The sequence below is a fragment of the Pleurodeles waltl genome, chromosome 11 (genome assembly GCF_031143425.1).
Source record: "Pleurodeles waltl isolate 20211129_DDA chromosome 11, aPleWal1.hap1.20221129, whole genome shotgun sequence".
Taxonomy (NCBI): Eukaryota; Metazoa; Chordata; class Amphibia; order Caudata; family Salamandridae; genus Pleurodeles; species Pleurodeles waltl.
The window spans coordinates 86,854,665-86,873,912 of NC_090450.1; the positions used below are offsets into that span (position 1 = coordinate 86,854,665).

Genomic DNA, 19,248 nt, shown 5'->3' on the forward strand with positions numbered 1-19,248 from the left:
TGGGTGTGAGAGTGTCTCTCTGAGAGGGAGAATGAGACTGGCTGTGTAGGTGTGAGAGTGCTTGTAACAGTATACATATAACCTAATGGTGGTCGCCAGTAGATAGTTATAGTTAGGACCTAGTTTCCATAGGAAGAGCGTTTTTTGTTTTGCCAATAACTTTGGTGCTGATTGACGAATCATCATGAATTTTTCGAAATTTATACTTTAATGGGTTTAACTGTTGTCTTGAAAGTTTCAGGGTGATCCATCAAGTGGGGGGCCAAGAAAAAAGGGGAGTCCCAAAATGCATTTTTCCCATAGGGATTCTGAACACGACTGCAGCCCGAACCGCTGGATTGAATTACACCAAATTGGGCAGATAGTTAGCTCTTGGTCCAGGAAGCGTGCTTTTTGTGATTTTGTGTAAATCCATTCAGTAGTTGTGGAGTAATTAGAGATTTAAAAATATAGCTATCTAGGGAAGGGATCATCTGCAGATCCAACTGTCCCCGTGCTGATATCTGATTGGCTGCCAACAATTCAGCAAGGAAGTGTTGGCAGCCACTTTGGGACTTGGCTTGAGCAGAGTCCCACAAAAAAAGTTAAAGAAAAGAAAAAGGTCAAGGGCAGGGTCAACCTGAACCCCTAGCTTGGTCTAGGGGTGCCTTATGGACACCGTCAGGGATAAAAAGCATTTTTTTTAAATCTCAGAAAAATCCACTGGTCCAGATTTGTACATTTTTTATAGATTATTTTTTTTATAAAGGGAGGTCTCCCACCATTTCTTTTATTTGCGCCCCCCCCCCCCCCACCGGGTGGGCCACGTCCCTGGGACATTGGGAGATTGAAAAAGGAGGGGGGATGCACGGGCCCCCCCTCCTAGGGCTTATATTAGCCCTGGGGAATACCACCTCCCCGGGGCAATCAGCCAGAAATGTGCAGGGGGGTGCATGGCTCCCTCGTCCTGGGGACCACCACCACCTCCCCAGGGCAAAATCTTGATTTTATATGGGGAGTCCCATACGGTCTCCCCCACTGCCCCAGGCACTCCAACCTCCCCGGGGCTAAATACATAATTTATGTGGGGGGAGGCACACAGCCCTCTGCAGCCCTGGGGATCGCCACCCCCCAGGCCTAAATCTTTATTTTATATGGGGGAGGCCCATAAGGCCACCTCCCTGGGACTAAATACAGAATTTGTGCAGGAGGCCCGCCTGGCCACCCGCAGCCCAGAGGACCATCACCTCCATGGGGCTGAAAAAATCTAATGAAGGGTGTCCTGTTCCGAGGCAGTTTGGATGGGGGGCCATGTGGCCCCCTGCAGCCCAGACGACAGCCACCTCCCCGGGGCTGAAACAAAATAATGAATGGGGTCAGTTGTGGACCCCCGGCCCCGGGGAACACCACCTCTGCAGGAGAATGTTAAAGGTTGGAGAGGGGCTGTGCGGTCCCCCTCCTGGAGCCAATAATGGCCTCGGGGATCACCACCCCCCAGGGCCGGCTCCTGCTATGTCACGGGATGCCCAACCCTGGGACATAGTTGTTTGCTCTGACTTGGTGGGAGCTTTGACAGCTCCCATCAAGTCAGAGCAAACACTCGGCTTCCAGCGGGTGACAGCTGTCAAAGTGCTCTCGCCTGCTGAAAGCAGAGGTTTCATCTCTTCCCCTACCCACAGAGATGCAGGCAGGGAAAGAGATTAAACAATTGCTTTTGCAAACATGGAGCTGCATGTTTAGCAGCTCCCTGTGTGCAAAACCAGTGCCATCTCCCGCAGGGACCCCGGGGCCTTGAGGCTCCCCCTGCAGTCCCATTGCACACTAGGTGCCATTGCTCTACTCTGTTCTGGGACAAAATCAATGACAAAATATCTTAGGCTTTTCACATCATTGCTGTGGCAGTCATACACATGTCTAGCTACTGAATAAGACCAGTCTTTATTGGTTATCGCACGCATGCTCTGTAAAATTCTCTCATGGACTGACAAAATTGTACTACCTAAGTAATTGTTGGAAAATGGCCTCTCTGAAGGGTGACCCCAACCTTTTTGCCTTCATCTTTTTCAGACCTCATTTTTGCTGGCTTTAGGACTATGGAAAATTTACTCCTGCTAACCAATGCTAAAGTGCATGTGCACTCGCCCTAAAAACATGGTAACATTGGCTCATACCCAATTGGCATATTTAATTTACTTTTAAGATACTAGTAAAGTGCACTACATGGGCCCAGGGCCTGTAAGTTAAATGCTTCTAGTGGGCCTGTAGCACTGATCATGCCACCCACATAAGTAGCCCTTAACCATGTCTCAGGCCTGCTATTGCAAGGCCCGTGTGTGCAGTTTCACTGCCACTTCGACTTGGCATTTAAAACTACTTGCCAAGCCTTAACCCCCCACCCCCCCCCCCCCCCTTTTTCTACAGATGGGTCTCCCCTAAGGTAGACCCTAATAACCCATAGGACAGGGTGTTATGTAGGTAAAAGGCAGGACATGTACGTACATGTTTTACATGTCCTGGTAGTGAAAAACTAATAAATTTGTTTTCCACTACCGTGAGGCCTGCTCCTCTCATAGACTAGCATTAGAACTGCCCTCATATACTTTTCAGTGGTAGATTCTGATCTGGAAGGAGTAGCCATGTCATATTTAGTTTGGCCAGAATGGTAATAGAAAATCATGCTTACTGGTGAAGTTGGATTTATTATTACTTTTTTAGAAATGCCACTTTTAGAAAGTGGGCATTTCTCTGCATGTACTGCCATGTGTGCCCTACAGCTTGTCTTCAATCCACATATGGTCTGTGCTGGTTAACAGCTCCCCTTGTGCATTCCACCCAGACAACCACAATCACAGGACATTCAGCCACATCTGCATTCATCTGCATACTGAATGGGTCTTCCTGGGCAGGGAGGGTGGGGGGCTCACACTTAGATTTCAAATGCCAGAGGCCTGCCCTCACACAAAGGAATGATAACCCCCCTATAGGGATCTTGACAGACAGGACTGGCCTGAAAGGGAAACTTGTGCACTTCAAAACCACTCTTTGATGTTTCCCCCCTTCAAAGGCCTTTTGGGGTATATAAACTGGGTCTCTGACCCCACCAAATCAGACACTTCTGCACCTACACCTGCCCTGTCAGAGGAGCTGCCTGGCTTCCCAAAGGACTCATCTGGACTGCTTTGCTGAGAAGAACTGCTGCCCTGCTTGTTGCCCTGCTGCCCTGCAGGCCTCTGACTCTGTTGGAAGGACTCTGCCTTCCTCCTGAAGTGCTCTCCATGGGCTTGGATTGAGCTTGTCTCCTTTTTCTGAAGTGTCAGGGTCAACAAAGTCTTAACTCTTCAAGAAACTCCTTGTGCATCGAAAATTGCCGCAACACCTGCAGAAATCAACCCAAAGCCTGCATCGCGGCTGGGAAATCGCTGCACCGCGGACTGGAACTACGCAGCACTGACTTCCCAACTGGAAATTTGATGCAGCACCTGCCTTGCAACAGACAATTAGACGCATCGCCTACCGGATCGACGCAGCACCTGCTCCTTCTTCCAGCATGTCAAGGATTTTCAACACATCGTCCTTGGGCGTCAATATATCCCCACATTGCAGTGAGGAAACAAGACTGCAGGCCGAAAAACAACGCAAACCCTTGCAGCATGGAAAGAAAGGATGCATTGTCTGTGCTGTGCCAGAAAATTCAACGTAACACCTTATTTTTCCACGCACCTCCTCCTCTGCGGTCTCTGTGTGTCGTTATTTTTTACGCATCCCAGGTACTGTGTGTAACAAAGAAACAACTGTTAATTTCTAAGAATTCAGACTCTTTTAATCCTTTTATAAGTGATATTTCAACTTGTGCTTATTGGATCTTGTCGTTTTTATCTAATTTTATTCAGATAAATATTATCTGTTTTTTTAAACCTGTGAAGTGTATTTTTGTGGTGTTTTCACTGTATGATTTATTGCAGAAATACTTTAGATATTGACTTATAAGTTAAGCCTCACTACTTAGTGGCAAGCTACCAGAGGGTGGGCATAGGATAATTTGGATTGTGTTGTGACTTACCCTGAGTAGGACTGTGGTCTCTACTTGGACAAGGGTGTATACCTCTGCCAACTAGAGACCCCATTTCTAATAGTAACGCAAGCCACATTGGCACTGCAGTACATATACAGCATAGCTGGTTCTACAGTTATATGAACCCTTTATATGAACTGGTTTGCCTGTAAATTATGTGCTGTATTCTGTCATATTTACCCCTAATTGTACAGACTTTACATTTATGACATTTGTTAAATCCCTTTGCCTGCTGCAGCCAGTTAACTACTAACTACAGTTGGACTACTACTGACCAATACATCCTTCTTGGACAGGGCTTTACGAAAGGTGACCAGTGGAGAATTTGGAGATAGTGGACCAAATATCGGATCCCACTGAAAAAAACAAAGGTACAGGGACGTTCTAGTTAGGTTTTGAATTTACTCTTACAAAACCTTAGAAATTCAGCAGTTATAGTTTGTTATTTCAAGTAACTATGAATTGCGCCCTAAACTAACTCGTGCCCACGCCATGCACAGTTTTTTCTTCATTAATTTGACTGCTAATGCTTCACAGATATTTTTCATGATGTTGTAAAAGTTGTCCTGATTGCTGTAATATCTGGGGTAATTAGCAGGGCATGGCGAGGGTGCGAGTTATAGTTACTTTAGAGCGCGAGTTATAGTTACTTGAAATAACGAACTATAACTGCTGAATTTCTAAGGTTTCGTAAGAGTATATTCGGAACCTAACTATAACGTCCCTGTAACCGTTGTTATTTTAAGTGAATTTCTATAATGTTTTAAAATCCTGTTTCCTAACTATGTCCCTGTGACCTTTGTTTTTTTTCAGTGAATTTCTATGTTTTTTTTTTAATGCAAAGTAATTTAAATTACTATTGTAGGAAGCTGGCTCTGTATATACTATATCAAAATTAGATATAGGCCCTCATTACAACTTTGCCGCCCGCCAAGTTGTAACCACTGTGCGGGCGCCAATGCGGCTGCACTCCCGCGGTGGCCATCATGACATCCCCGCTGGGCCGGCGGGCGTAAACCGAGTTACCGCCCGCTGGCCCAGCGGGGATGTCGGCCGCAACATGGGAGCCGGTGGTGTTGCGGCCGTGCGATGGGTGCAGTTGCACCCGTCGCTCTTTTCACTGTCTGCTGTGCAGACAGTGAAAAGCTTTATGGGGCTGTGCTAGGGGGCCCCGCGACACCCCTTTCCGCCATCCTTTCCATGGCGGTTCCTACCGCCATGAAAAGGCAGATGGGAAGGGGACTCGTAATCCCCTGGGCAGTGCTGCAAGCAGCGCTGTCCTGGAGGATTAAATCCGCCGGGACCAACGTGGTGGAAAACCACTGGTCCCGGCGGTGCGACCGCGGCGCTTCCGCCGCGGTCGTAATATGCGAGTTTGCACCACCAGCCTGTTGGCGGTGCAACCTCCAAAACAGCCCTGGCGCTCCTTGACCGCCAGGGTTGTAATGAGGGCCATAGTGTGCACAGAGTCCAAGGGTTCCCCAGAGGCTTAACAGAGACTAAAGTAGAAAATACTAATGCTCTCTTTTGTGGTAGAGTGGTCGAGCAGTTAGGCTTATCAGAGGGTAGTGCAAAGCATTTGTTGTACACACACAGACAATAGAAGAAGCACACACTCAGTGACTTAACTCCAGACCAGTAATTTTTATATTGAAAAAATAGCTTTTGTTAATTTATTTCTCGAACCACAAGATTAAAGTTGCAGGTAAGTACATCAATAAATATTTCACATATGTATCTATATTACTTTGGTTCGAATTCGCAAGTCATACAGTTTTTGTGTAAATGGCAATAATCTGTTTGAAAAGTTGACACTGCAATTTTCGGAAACAGTTTCTGTGGGGAAGAAAAGTTAGTACGATTTACAGGTAAGTAATTGATTTACAGTTCCAGTCTCTGGGGTTTAGGAAGTCCACGGTTGGGGTTCAAGTTAACCCCGAAAACCCACCACCAGCAACACGGGACGGCCAGGTGCAGAGGTCAAAGTTGAGGCAACTTTAACATGGGCTCCTATGGAGACTGGGGGAACTCGGTTCCAGATCTGCTTGCAAGTAAGTACCCAGGTCTTCGGAGGCAAGACCTGGGGTTTTAGAGGAGCACTGGGGAGCCACAGGTAAGCACCAAACACACACCCTCAGCGGTGCAGGGGGGGCCCTGTGCAGGGTGCAAACACAGCATCGGGCTCCCTAAACTTTAGTATGAGGGGACCTTGGGGGTCACTTAGATGCTGCAGGCTGGGTCCAGGGGTCGGTTTCAGAAAACCACAGGCAGGACAAGTAGGAGGGCCACCCGCTTAACGTTGCTGCACTAGAGGTCAGGTTGCCCAAGGGCAGGGGGCTGCAGGGACAGGGGACCTTTATGCAATGGGTATCTTTGTCCGGAGCTTTCGTGGTCAGGAGGGTCCTCTGGATTCACTCTGCAGGCGGCGTCATGGGGGACAGGAGAGGTCAGCATAGGGCGGGCACTTGCTCGGAAGCGCCTGGGGATCCTCTCTAGTTGGTTGGGCCACCTGGACACGGGCTGTGGGCGTCGGGTGCAGAGTGGGCAGGACTCGCAGACCTAGGGAGGCTCTAGAGTCCTTTGCTTTAGTTTCTTCTTGGATAGGGCCACTGTCCACGGGGGTTCTTGGTCCTCAGTGATGCAGGCAGTCCTCTGGAAGCTTGGCAGAGGTCGCTGGACCCATTTGACTCGTTGCTTTATTTTTGCAGGTTCCCTGAAGCAGGATACAGGCCAGTAGGGCTGGGTCCAAGTCAGTTTTTGTCTTCCTTCTTCTCTGATGGGGTTTCAGTTTAGCAGTCCTTCTTTCTTCTTTCGAGGTCGCCAGGAATCTGGTGAGTTGAGTTCAGAGAGGCCCTTGATTCCTGGATTTAGGGGTCAGAGGGCAGTAACCAATGGTTACTGTCCCTGAGGGTGACTAAAACCCTTCTGGTGTCCACTCCCTTTGGGGAGGGGGACACAGGCCTAAAACTGTTGGTCCCTGTCTTCAAAACCAAGATGGAGGATTCTGCAGGGAGGGGAGTCACTTCAGCTCTGGACACCTTAGGGGTGGTCCCAGCTAAAGTGGTCACTCCTCCTTTTTTTCCTAAGTTTTCCGCTGAACTTGCTGCCAAAAGTGGGACTTTGTCCGGGGGCGGGGCAGGCATCTCCACTAACTGAAGTGCCCCTGGGCATTGTAACAGGAGGCCTGAGCCTTTGAGGCTCACTTCCAAGTGTTAAAGTTCCTGCAGAGAGGGGTGTGAAGCACCTCCATCCAGAGCAGACTTTGTTCTAGTCCTCAAAGAGCACAAAGTCTCTCACACCATGGGGTCAGGAACTTGTCTGCTAGTGGCAGGCAGACACAGACCAATCAGCCCTACACGAGAGGGTTGGCTAAGATACAGGGGACATCTCTAAGATGCCCTCTGTGTGCATTTTGCAATAAATCCAACACTGGCGTCAGTGTAGGTTCATTGTGATGACAAGTTTGATATCAAACTTCCCGGGACTTCAGTGTAGCCATCATGGAGCTGTGTAGTTCACGATGACAAACTCCCAGCCCATGTACTTAATATGGCCCCTGCACTTACAATGTCTAAGAATGGACTTAGACACTGTAGGATATGCCCTCACCTGTTGTATAGTGCACCCTGCCTTAGGGCTGTAAGGCCTGCTAGAGGGGTGCCTTACCTATGCCACAGGCATTGGTTGGCGGGCATGGCACCCTGAGGGGGATGCCATGTCGACTTTATCTCTTTCTCCCCACCAACACACACAAGCTGCACTGGCACAGGGCCCTTGGTACCACTGGTACCTTTTACAAGGGAATTAGCTATCTGCCAGGGGTGTGCCAATAGTGGAACAGTTTTAGGGAAAGAACACAGGTGCTTGGGCCTGGTTAGCAAGATCCCAGCACACACTCAGTCAAGTTAGCATCAGATATCAGGCAAAAAGAGGGGGGGATGCTGCAGACAAGGGGCCAGTTTCCTATAACTATGCATTATTCTAACCACTGCCGCTCATGCCCTTCGGCCTGAGTGGGTCTGTGAGTGGGTGCATGAGTGTCTGAGTGGGTCTGTGAGTGGGTGCATGAGTGTCTCAGTGGTCTGTAAGAGGGTGTGTGAGAGTCTGAGTGGGTCTGTAAGTGGATGTGTGACGGTCTGAATGGGTCTATGAGTGCATTAGTGTTTGAGTGAGTCTGTTGTGGATGCATGAATGTCTGAGTGGGTCCGTGAGTGGGTGCATCACAGTCTCAGTGGGACTGTGGGTGGGTGCGTCAGTGTTTGAGTGAGTCTGTCTGTGGGTATCTAAGGGTCTGAGTAGGTGTGTGAGTGTGTGTGCGAGTGCCTGTGTGGGCCTGTTAGTAGGTGTGTGAGTGGCTCTGACAGTAGCTGAATGAGTGTCTGAGTGCTACTATGAGTGAATGAATAAGTGTATGAATGAGTCTGTGAGTGTTTTTTTCAACTTTTGTGTCGATATTCGCGCATTCATCGTGACGTTACACAGGGAGTCCGCGCTGAGCATTGTGACGTATTCGCGAATATCGCGCAGCGTGAAAAATAATTGTTTTTAAGGGAATAATTTGACCCTCAAAGACCCCTGTATCACACCCCTGGGATTTTGCCAAAATTTGGTGTAATTCCGTCCTGTAGTTAGGACTGTAGTCGTGTTCAAAACTCGTATGGGAATTAACATTGGAAACTCATGTTTTTTGACCCCCCCTTTTCTCGACCCCCGCTTGATGGATCACCCCAAAGCTTCCCATGTGCAACAAGAATCACCAGCACACTTATTTTGGGAAATTTTCGTGAAGATTCGTCAAACAGTGCCAAAGATATAGGCAAGTCAAAAAACGCTTTATCTATGGAAACAAGGTCATAACTATAACTACCTACTGGTGACAGCCAGTTAGAAACCAAACGTGAGAGGGACTTCATAGTTAGGCTCACATTTTAAACATTCAAAACCTTACAAATTCACCAGTTATAGTTATTTCCAGTAACTATAACTCATGCCCTAAGGTAACTCCTCCTCTGCATCCAAGCATAACTATATCCTTCTTACCAAACATATTGATAGTCTGTCTATAGTCATTGTATGGAGAGACCATTACAATGACAATCTCTCTCTCTTCCATCTCATTATAGGATGAAGAGAGAGAGTGATAGGACTGCGGGGGAAGCCTCAGAGCCCCTGCGGTCATAGCCAGCTCCCCCTGTCCTGCGGGTACCGACGGTGCTCCCACAAGAAAGAAGCTGCTTGAAATAGCAGCTCCCTGCTTGTGGGAGCAATGTTTTCATCTGTTCCCCTGCATGCAAATATGTGTGCAGAGAAACACATTAAAACTTCACTTTCTGCAAGTGAGAGCTGCTTGACAGCTCTCACTTGCAGAAAGTGAAGTGTTTGCTCTGACTGGGCAGGAGTTGTCAAAGCTCCCATCAAGTCAGAGCAAACGTCCGAGCTATGTCCCGGGGTTGGGCATCCTGGGACAGATCAGGAGCCGGCCCTGGGTGGTGGCAGTCCCCAGGTCCATAACTGGCTCCTGGAGGGGGGGTCTGGGGCGCAGGCCCCCTGCATTACATTTTATTGGAGCCCCAAGGAGGTGGTGGATCCCGGGGCTGCAGGGGGCCGTGCACCCCCTTATTACATTTGATTGAAGCCCAGGGGAAGAGGCGGTCTCCGGGGCAGTGGGGGGCTGGTAGCCACCTGCATTACATTTTATTGGAGCCCCAGGGAGTTGGCGGTCCTCGGGGCAGTGAGGAGTCCGACTAGCCCCTCCCCCCCCCATTACATTTGATTAGAGCCCCTGGGAGGTGGCGGTCCCTGGGCCGGGGGGGCTGGGTTGCCCTCTTGCATTACATTTTATTGGAGCCCCGGTTAGGTGGCAATACCTGGGGCTACGGGAGGGCCAAGCGACCTCCCTGCATTACACTTCAAATTGTGCCCAGGGAAGGTGGCGGTCCCTGGGGTTGTGGGGGGGCGGGCAGTCCCCCCGCATTACATTTGATTAGAGTCCCAGGGAAGTGCTGGTCCCCGGGGCAGCAGGGGGGCTGGACGGTCCTCCTCATTACATTTTATTTGAGCCCTGGGGAGCTGGCGGTCCCTGGGGCATCGGGGGACCACATCCCCCTCATTACATTTTATTTGAGCCCTGGGGAGGTGGCGGTCCCTGGAGCTGCGGGGGTGGAACCACGCAGTCCCCCGCATTGCATTTTAAATTGTGACCATGAGGGAGGTGTCGGTCCCCGGGGCTGCAGGGGAGCCGGGCGGCCCGGCTGCATTCCATTTGCCCCATCCATTGGCCTGTGGCCTCATCCTAATTTTGGACAGGCCCCCTGGACCTGGCCCACCCGCAGACGTCAATAAAAACAAAAGTGGCAGCCCGCACTTGTTTTCTTTTTCATTATTGCAGTGAATTCGCTGATCCATTGTGAATTTGCTGCACAAATTGACAAAAATGCTTTTTTCTCTGGGTGGGCCCCTCTGGGTCCATCTTTTCTTTGTGGACTCAGCGGAAGCTGAGTCCCTGCACAAGCTTGTTATTATTCTGGAACCTTTTGTGCCTCTAGATATATAGATTTAGTTTTCTTTTAATATTTTAAAAAGTACTGAATGGATCTACACCAAATAACGAAAAGCACACTTTCTGGACCAGAGCTACCTTTCTGCCAAGTTTGTAATTCCGTCCAGCGGTTCGGGCTGTAGTTGTGTCTAAAATACCTAGAGAATTATCATGGAAATGCACTGTTTTTTACCTCCCCTTCTTCTCCCCCCCCCGCTTGACAGATCACCTCAAAAATTCCCATATAAAACAAGATTCACTGGAACACTGAAAAAAATAATTCGTGAAGATTCATCAAATGGCACCAAAGATATAGGCAAGTCAAAAAATGCTTTCTCAATGGAAACGTGGTCCTAACTATAACTACCTACTGCCGACCGCCAGTAAGTCATATGTACACATATGGGTGTTTATATATGTTTACATGTATGTATACATATATATATATATGTGTATATATATATATATATATATATATATATATATAGTTACTCCTTTGAAAACATGACTATGCCAGGTAAAAGAGACTAGATCTTCAGACAAAGAGATCAAACAAACTATCAAACTATGCACTGACCGTGAAGTAGTCTAATGACAGGTTCCAGGACTGATGTGATTGTGACATACCTCCTAAATGATCTCATCAGTAGAGCTTAGTCCCTAGAATTAAAACACATTTTATTTAGCATTTCACTTAATGGTGAGCGTCTACATAGTACTACACTGTTGCTCCATTTGGGAATTAGGGGACGATTCATGGTGCAGTTGCATGGCACAGTACTGGACTTTGTGCTGAGAAAGTAGTTACCACCCTAGCTTCCTACACATTGTCATTGTCTGCCTGTGCCTTAGAGGGCCAGATGCTGATCCCCTTGGACGCCAGTCCGCTACTGCTTGCAGGGGGAATGCAGTTAAAAATCACTGTGGGGATGAAAGTGAGTGCCTGCCCGCAGAGTGCACCAGCATTCAAGAGAGCACAAGCCCTTTAAACAAACCCTTCTTGCTGCTTCCATTGAGAAAGATTGCATTATTGAGTGATTATTCAATGCCTTGGGACAAATTGTTCCACTCTTTGCAACTCATTCTCTCTTCAACATGGAGAGGGTCTGGGGAGTAGCATAGACAGCAGACACTCATGCCACTCCCCCTGCAGAATGTGATGACTGGCCCCGGAGTCTCCCATATCTCACCAACATTCATTGGTCTTGGGCTCAGTCGGGCCCCCATGAAAGCTTAAGGGCACCCTAAAGCGATGGAGGCCCACCAGCAGGAGCTACAGGGGTCTGCGTTATGCCCCTGCTCATTGAGCGTATGACCCTCATTTGTATTTTCCACAACTTAGGAAACTATGCGGGTGAAACCTGTTACAGCATGGCAAGGATTTGTATTGTATTGTACTGTAATAGTATTTATATAGCACTTACTACCCCTGATGAGGCGTTGAAGCGCTTTTCGGCGAGTAGCACGCTACTCCGGAACCCAACAAGAAGTAGTGATGGCTTAGTGTACGGAAATATGACTACAGTTTTAGTATTATTATGAGTTAATTCGAGCCGCGATTTGGCAGCATCATATGAGCAGTCTGCACCAATGTCTAGAGTGAGCTATACCTGCACCCCCAATATACCCGACTTTGACTGTCGCGCTTCCCTTTTAGGATTCTTCTTGCTGGTAAAATGTTGTGAGCCTGATTCACAAACTGCACTTTTGAGTGAGTTTACTATTTTTCGGTATTCACAGACTGCACTTTGGCAGTAACCTACACTTTCGTACTAAGTCCAGTACTACACTTGCCCAACCACTGCTACTGCAACCTCCATTATTTTCTATGGGAGGGTGTTGCAGTACCAGTGGATGGCTATGTGTAGTGCTAGACTTCCTACAGTTTTTTGTCGTAATTACACCTGGAGTTTGTGAATACTGAAAAGTAGTAAACTCACTCAAAAGTGTACGTTTCCTTTGTGAATCAGGCCCAAAATGTGGTGCCCCCCCCCTTATCTCCCCCCCCCGCCCCCTCCCCAGTATATATGGGAATTATTGGGCCATCAGCTAGCCCAGAATACATTCTCCAATGTTGATATTCCACGTGAGATCACTTCACACGTAGAACAGTGGCACTCAAATTGCCACACCTAAATCACCAAAATGTCAACAAATGTGCACACAGAAATTAGGGAAATGTCCCGCATACGCAAACTGAAATCTTGGCAGTGATGCATAACGCTGCATAGATGGACCCAAAACCGTCCAATTGCTTTTCATTCCAGTCTTCAAGTTTGCTGTGTCTCTATCCAGTTCAAGTTTCTCTTTTACCCATTTCGCATTTTTTTGCGCATCAGTGCCTTCCTTCAACTTTGTTACTCAAGAAAAAGTGAGCTATTGGTGTCAGGTTCGGATTGGGAATCTTCGTTTTCCATTCGGGCATTGGCCTGTCCATTGATGCAGCCATGCTGTTGATAATTCTCCTGAGCAAAAAATCATTTAAAACGTGCTTCACATTCGGATTTTGATCCGAAATTAGTGTACATTAGTGAACATATGTTTTTTTATTATTTAACACTACTAACAATATACCACTTGCCTAAACGCAAGGCTCCACTTAAAAAATGTGAACCAAAAGAGTCATCTAGTGGTGGAAGCATGTATTGCCCGCATGCCTTTTTTCATTTACATATTGTCCCTGTATGTATATTTTGCCATTATGTAGCGTGGTAAGTACCAGAATAACAGGTGTAAATGTCACCCAACATAATGGTACTCAATTTATCAAATTCAGAAGGAATATGGACACAATTGGCAATTACCTCACTGAAACATCTTGCTGTATATATGATTTTGACTTCATGGTGATGTCTCACATTTGTGTGCTCAAGGGATGCATTGTAAACAAAGGCCACTCCTCCTCCCCATGTTACTATCCAATTGCGACTTAAAATTTTAAGGCCAGTAGAAGTTGCAAGCTCAAGGTCGTAGTTGAGCAAATCTCCCTTTCATCAATAAAGGAAATGGAAAAAACTTTTACGGAATTCCATAAATCGGGGATGAAGTGCGGAAGCAGAAATGTATTGAGGTCATGTGGGGCGGGCTCATGAGAAGCGAAATCTGAGAGTCAATTTATACATGTGTTTTTCCACAGAAAAAGTAGCACAGAGGACTAATGTGATAGTACTCGGTTCTGTCTTATTTGATTGGTCACAAAGGACTGCTTTTAAAAATAAATTACGGGGTTAATGCACCTATCCTTGCCTACTCAGCAGGTTCTAGGGTATAATCTCGGTAAGATAACTCTGGTGGTTACGGCACGTGCTGGAGAGATCAATGCACAGCCTAGTCACATGTTTGACTCGTGGTACAAAAGCATTGAGGTCAGTGTGCCTGCTGCAAAGTACCATCTGTAACACGCAGGTGGCAGATTTATATTTTATGTATACAGCTCACCTAGTTACTGTTTTTATTAAAGATACCCTTGTCCTACTCGCAAGCAACAAGTTGCATTCCTTGGTATTATACCTTAGTGGACTCTGAACAGCATCACGGAGCTGCTTTAAACTGCAAGGCATGCGTTTGGAACATTTCTGTTTTTTTTTCTGCATTTTGTTATTATGATTACTACTACTCAAATGAACCCTCTTAGCAAACAGGTATTAATTAATGCTAGAAATTGTTATATTTGTAATTACTCCCATAGAGAGACACATCAAACATTTTTACAGTGCATGCAAATCTCGTACATGGTAAGATTTGAAAAGGCAAACAACTTGCTCTGAAGGCAAAGTGTGGGTGTGGTTGAATGTCCCAGAGATTGTTTGGTGCACCTTGAAACGATTGGCTGCACCATGACACAGCACATTTCACTGGGGGCTAGGCCAGATCTGGGATCTGGCTCAATAAGAGCTGTGAGATCTGGGATCCAGGCTGTTCTGCCTCTTTTCCAGCACTAGAGGTCATCGCACTGTGATGAACAGAGTTCAGACTGGCGGTGGCCATTAAACTGGGAATTCTCTCCATATTCATATGTAGGGACCTCACATTGCATATCACCAAATATAGGCTGTTGTTGTTCACTGAAGATGCAGGAGTCTGCTCAGCACAGAGAGGTTTTGTGTATCGGGTGGCATTAACTAGAGCCAGGACAGCGAGTTGTTGTTTAGCAGAGGCCTTCCACAAAGCTCTGCAGAAGAGTAATGAGGGGAGTGGTGGAGGTTTCTACCAGGACTGAATGGCACTCCGACCATACAGACTAACAGCAGATGCGCAGTGACCAGCTCTTTGCATCCCACCACCTCAGCTTATCCATCTGCTGTGAGGCCATGCAACAACTGCTCTTACATGTCTGTGTGTGATGGGGCATCCTCTCCATCAACAGATTAGAGCTAGAACACTCCCATGATTCCACAAAAATCCATATCAACTAAAGTCACTCAAACTAGTACCACCTGGTATTACATGACATCATAGCGCCAAATAAAAATAGATGCAAATCATGAACAAGTGGAAAACCACAAGATAATACATTTAATTTATTTATGGAAAAGTACATATATGACTTGATTGACCACGGTCTTGGACAGGTGACATATGGTACTTTTAGGCCAAAGTTTATGTAGGTCAGGAAGTCAAAATATGTCCGGCCTGTGCCAGTTATTAGGAAATAAACCAAATTTTAAAATAACAGGAGGAATTTCCGAATCTCGACCAATGGGTCCTTTGGACAGAGGTGTGACCCCCACAGCTTAAAACTCAACCAACCAAGTCAAGTCTTGGGTATTAGAAGCACATCTATAGTTAAACCATTCTACATATTTCTGTTTAGCCTGATGTTGCAGTGTCTTGTTTCTTGTTAGTGCATAGTCCCAACTCAAGGATAAATTCAGCTTTGCCCTAATGCACACCTTTGAGAAGGGCAACCATGTCATCAGCCCCATGGCCCACTATAATTATCATATATAGTTTTTTGTTTTAGATGTCCCACTTCTTTGTTTATATATGCTGGTTATTTAGATATGTGTCAAATTTAAAAGGCAAGTTACTCGACATTACTCATGTAAACTGAAAATCAAGTCTACTTAAACGTATTCATGTTATTTTGTATGACTTTGAATTTTCTGTTCCAGTAAAAGAATAAAGTTTAATAGAAACCGATAATCTTACATAATTGTTTATTCTGGAAGGTTCAACAATGATCAGATCCATTACATAAACTAAGGACAGAGTGTGGTGGGCTGAGAAGAACTTCCACAGAAGTTCAAGGTTTCTGATATCAACCCTGCTCATATTTAGCCACTATCTTTTGCTGTTGATGTTGTAATGGAGTTCTGGTTATCATTGGCTCAAACGTCCAAAATCCTATATTTATGCTTGAAGTCACTTGTGTGTAGTTAGTAGCTGCTTATTTCTCGATGCACCATGATGTGCCGCTGCACTGAAAACCAACAGGTACCAAAACAGTCATTCATACTACGTTAACTCAGTTACGAACATTAATGAAACGCAAAAGATAAAAATGTACCTTCATGAATATATATATATATATATATATATATATATATATATATATATATATATATATATATATATCATCTTCTTCCAAAATATGAAAACGTTAAAACAGACCACACAAAAAAAATAAATTATATAGCCTTCGATTTCTTCATCCAAATATTCATATGGGTTTAAAAAGGTAGCACAATTCTAAAGTGAAGCTATATTATTAATGTAGGTTTTCTGCCTCTGCGGCCATGCAGCTGTACAGAATGTGTGCCTGTGTGACTGGCAAGAGATTTTCAGATACTTAGTTAAAAACTCTTGCATTTGACACCGTCCTTTTGTAATTAAACTCTCTTTATTTTCCAGTTCTGCATTCTGCGCCACTCTGGGTTCTCTCAACAGATTATGAACATTATGCATTGATCTATAGCTGCTACCAGCTTTTCTACTGGCATGTGGATTACACCTGGATTCTCTCAAGAGAGCGGCAGCTAGACCAGGGAACTGTGACGAAGCTGAAAGAGATACTGACCAGCAACGGTATTGATACAGCTAAAATGATTAGCAGCGATCAATCCATGTGCCCTGAAGACTTCTGAAGTCCATGGCGATGAAACATGAGCAGTGTGCATGCCAGCTACAAACATGATTGCCCTCTGCTAAGATATAATGTGGAAGGATATAATGAAAATTTCGGAGTGTAGCTTTATGGTGAAAATGTTTGCAAATAACTTGTAAACATACTTCCTAGAAAATATTAAATGATGCATAAAATATTACTTTCATAAGGTGTCTTCCCTAATATCCCAGATCCATAAACTGACCCATGACTATATGTTTTCTCAATAAGTAATAAAAGTTAGTAAAATACTTTTAACTTGCACCTGCGTGTTATTCCCTGCTCACCAGGCACAGATCTGATCGTTCTATGACAAGTGCCTGTTACTCCCTCCGTGGGGTTAGGTCACAAAAGCTGGTAGCAGGGGAGGGACATGGTTAGGAGTTTTCTACCAGACTGATCAAAAGGTAAGTGTATGCACGTCTGAGAAAAGCTGTGCGCCACTGAGACTTTCCAAATATGTATTGGAAATGTAATTTGTAAAATATATGTGGAGTATGATCGAACCTACTATCGCTAGTTTAAAAATTAATTAATGTTTTGTAAAGAAAAAAGAGAGGTGGGCGAACCAGTAAATTAGCAAGGGAAGCCAAGCCAGACTTCTGCCAGGGGTCTGGCTTGGTGCTAAGAGACCGGACATGAGCCAAGACGTGGAAGTGTTCGGCTTGTAAATCGTGCAACAAAGGTCATATAAACATGTGATGAAGTCTGTTCAATACTTTAACCCCTTCGCTGCCAGGCCTTTTCACCCTCCTGTGCCAGGCCTTTTTTTGCCTATTTGGGGCAGTTCGCGCTTAGGCCCTCATAACTTTTTGTCCACATAAGCTAACCAAGCCAAATTTGCGTCCTTTTTTTCCAACATCCTAGGGATTCTAAAGGTACCCAGACTTTGTGGGTTCCCCTGAAGGAGGCCAAGAAATTGGCCAAAATACAGTGAAAATTTCGTTTTTTTAAAAAAAAATGGAAAAAGGGGCTGCAGAAGAAGGCTTGTGGTTTTTCCCCTGAAAATGGCATCAACAAAGGGTTTGCGGTGCTAAACTCAGCAGCTTCCCAGCTTTCAGGAACAGGCAGACTTGAATCCGAAAACCCAATTTTTCAACACAATTTTGGCATTTTACTGGGGCATACCCCATTTGTGCAATTTTTTGTGCTTTCAGCCTCCTTCCAGTCAGTGACAGGAATGGTCATGAAACCAATGCTGGATCCCAGAAACCTAAACATTTCTAAAAAGTAGACAAAATTCTGAATTCAGCAAGGGGTCATTTGTGTAGATCCTACAAGGGTTTCCTACAGAAAATAACAGCTGAAAAAGAAAAATATTGAAATTGAGGTGAAAAAAACATCAATTTTTCTCTACTTTTTACTCTGTAACTTTTCCCTGCAATGTCAGATTATCGAAAGCAATATACCGTTACGTCTGCTGGACTCCTCTGGTTGCGGGGATATATAGGGTTTGTAGGTTCATCAAGAACCCGAGGAACCCAGAGCCAATAAATGAGCTGCACCCTGCAGTGCGTTTTCATTCTATACCGGGTATACAGTAATTCATTTGCTGAAATATAAGGAGTAAAAAATAGCTATCAAGAAAACCTTTGCATTTCCAAAAAGGGCACAAGATAAGGTGTTGAGGAGCAGTGGTTATTTGCACATCTCTGAATTCCGGGGTGACCATAGTAGCACGTGAATTACATGGAATTTCTCAAATAGATGTCTTTTTTACACACACCCCTATATTTGGAAGGAATAAATGTAGAGAAAGACAAGGGGCAATAACACTTGTTTTGCTATTCTATGTTCCCCCAAGTCTCCCGATAAAAATGATACCTCACTTGTTTGGGTAGGCCTAGCGCCCGCGACAGGATATGCCCCAAAACACAACGTGGACACATCACAGAAAACAGAGCTGTTTTTAGCAAAGTGACTACCTGTAGATTTTGGCCTCTAGCTCAGCCGCCACCTAGGGAAACCTACCAAACCTGTGCATTTCTGAAAACTAGAGACCTAGGGGAATCCAAGGAGGGGTGACTTGTGTGGCTCGGACCAGGTTCTGTTACCCAGAATCCTTTGCAAACCTCACAATTTGGCTAAAAAAACACATGTTCCTCACATTTCTGTGGCAGAAAGTTCTGGAATCTGAGAGGAGCGACAAATTTCCTTCCACCCAGCATTCCCCCACGTCTCCCGATAAAAATGATACCTCACTTGTGTGGGTAGGCCTAGAGCCCGCGACAGGATATGCCCCAAAACACAACCTGGACACATCACAGAAAACAGAGCTGTTTTTAGCAAAGTGACTACCTGTAGATTTTGGCCTCTAGCTCAGCCGCCACCTGGGGAAACCTACCAAACCTGTGCATTTCTGAAAACTAGAGACCTAGGGGAATCCAAGGAGGGGTGACTTGCGGGGCTCGGACCAGGTTCTGTTACCCAGAATCCTTTGCAAACCTCAAAATTTGGCTAAAAAAACACATGTCCCTCACATTTCTGTGGCAGAAAGTTCTGGAATCTGAGAGGAGCTACAAATTTCCTTCCACCCAGCGTTCCCCCAAGTCT

At 45.8% G+C, this 19,248-nt stretch overlaps 1 protein-coding gene across 1 annotated transcript in view; it reads left to right on the top strand.

Annotated features, from left to right (window-relative positions):
• Positions 1-16,939, top strand: part of APOD (apolipoprotein D) — an 83,494-nt gene extending 66,555 nt beyond the window's left edge. Inside the window, exon 5 of the mRNA XM_069215413.1 lies at positions 16,443-16,939. Coding sequence (XP_069071514.1) covers positions 16,443-16,675 — 233 coding nt within the window. The 3' untranslated portion in view covers positions 16,676-16,939. The remainder of the gene's footprint in view (positions 1-16,442) is intronic.
• Positions 16,940-19,248: the final 2,309 nt, after the last annotated feature.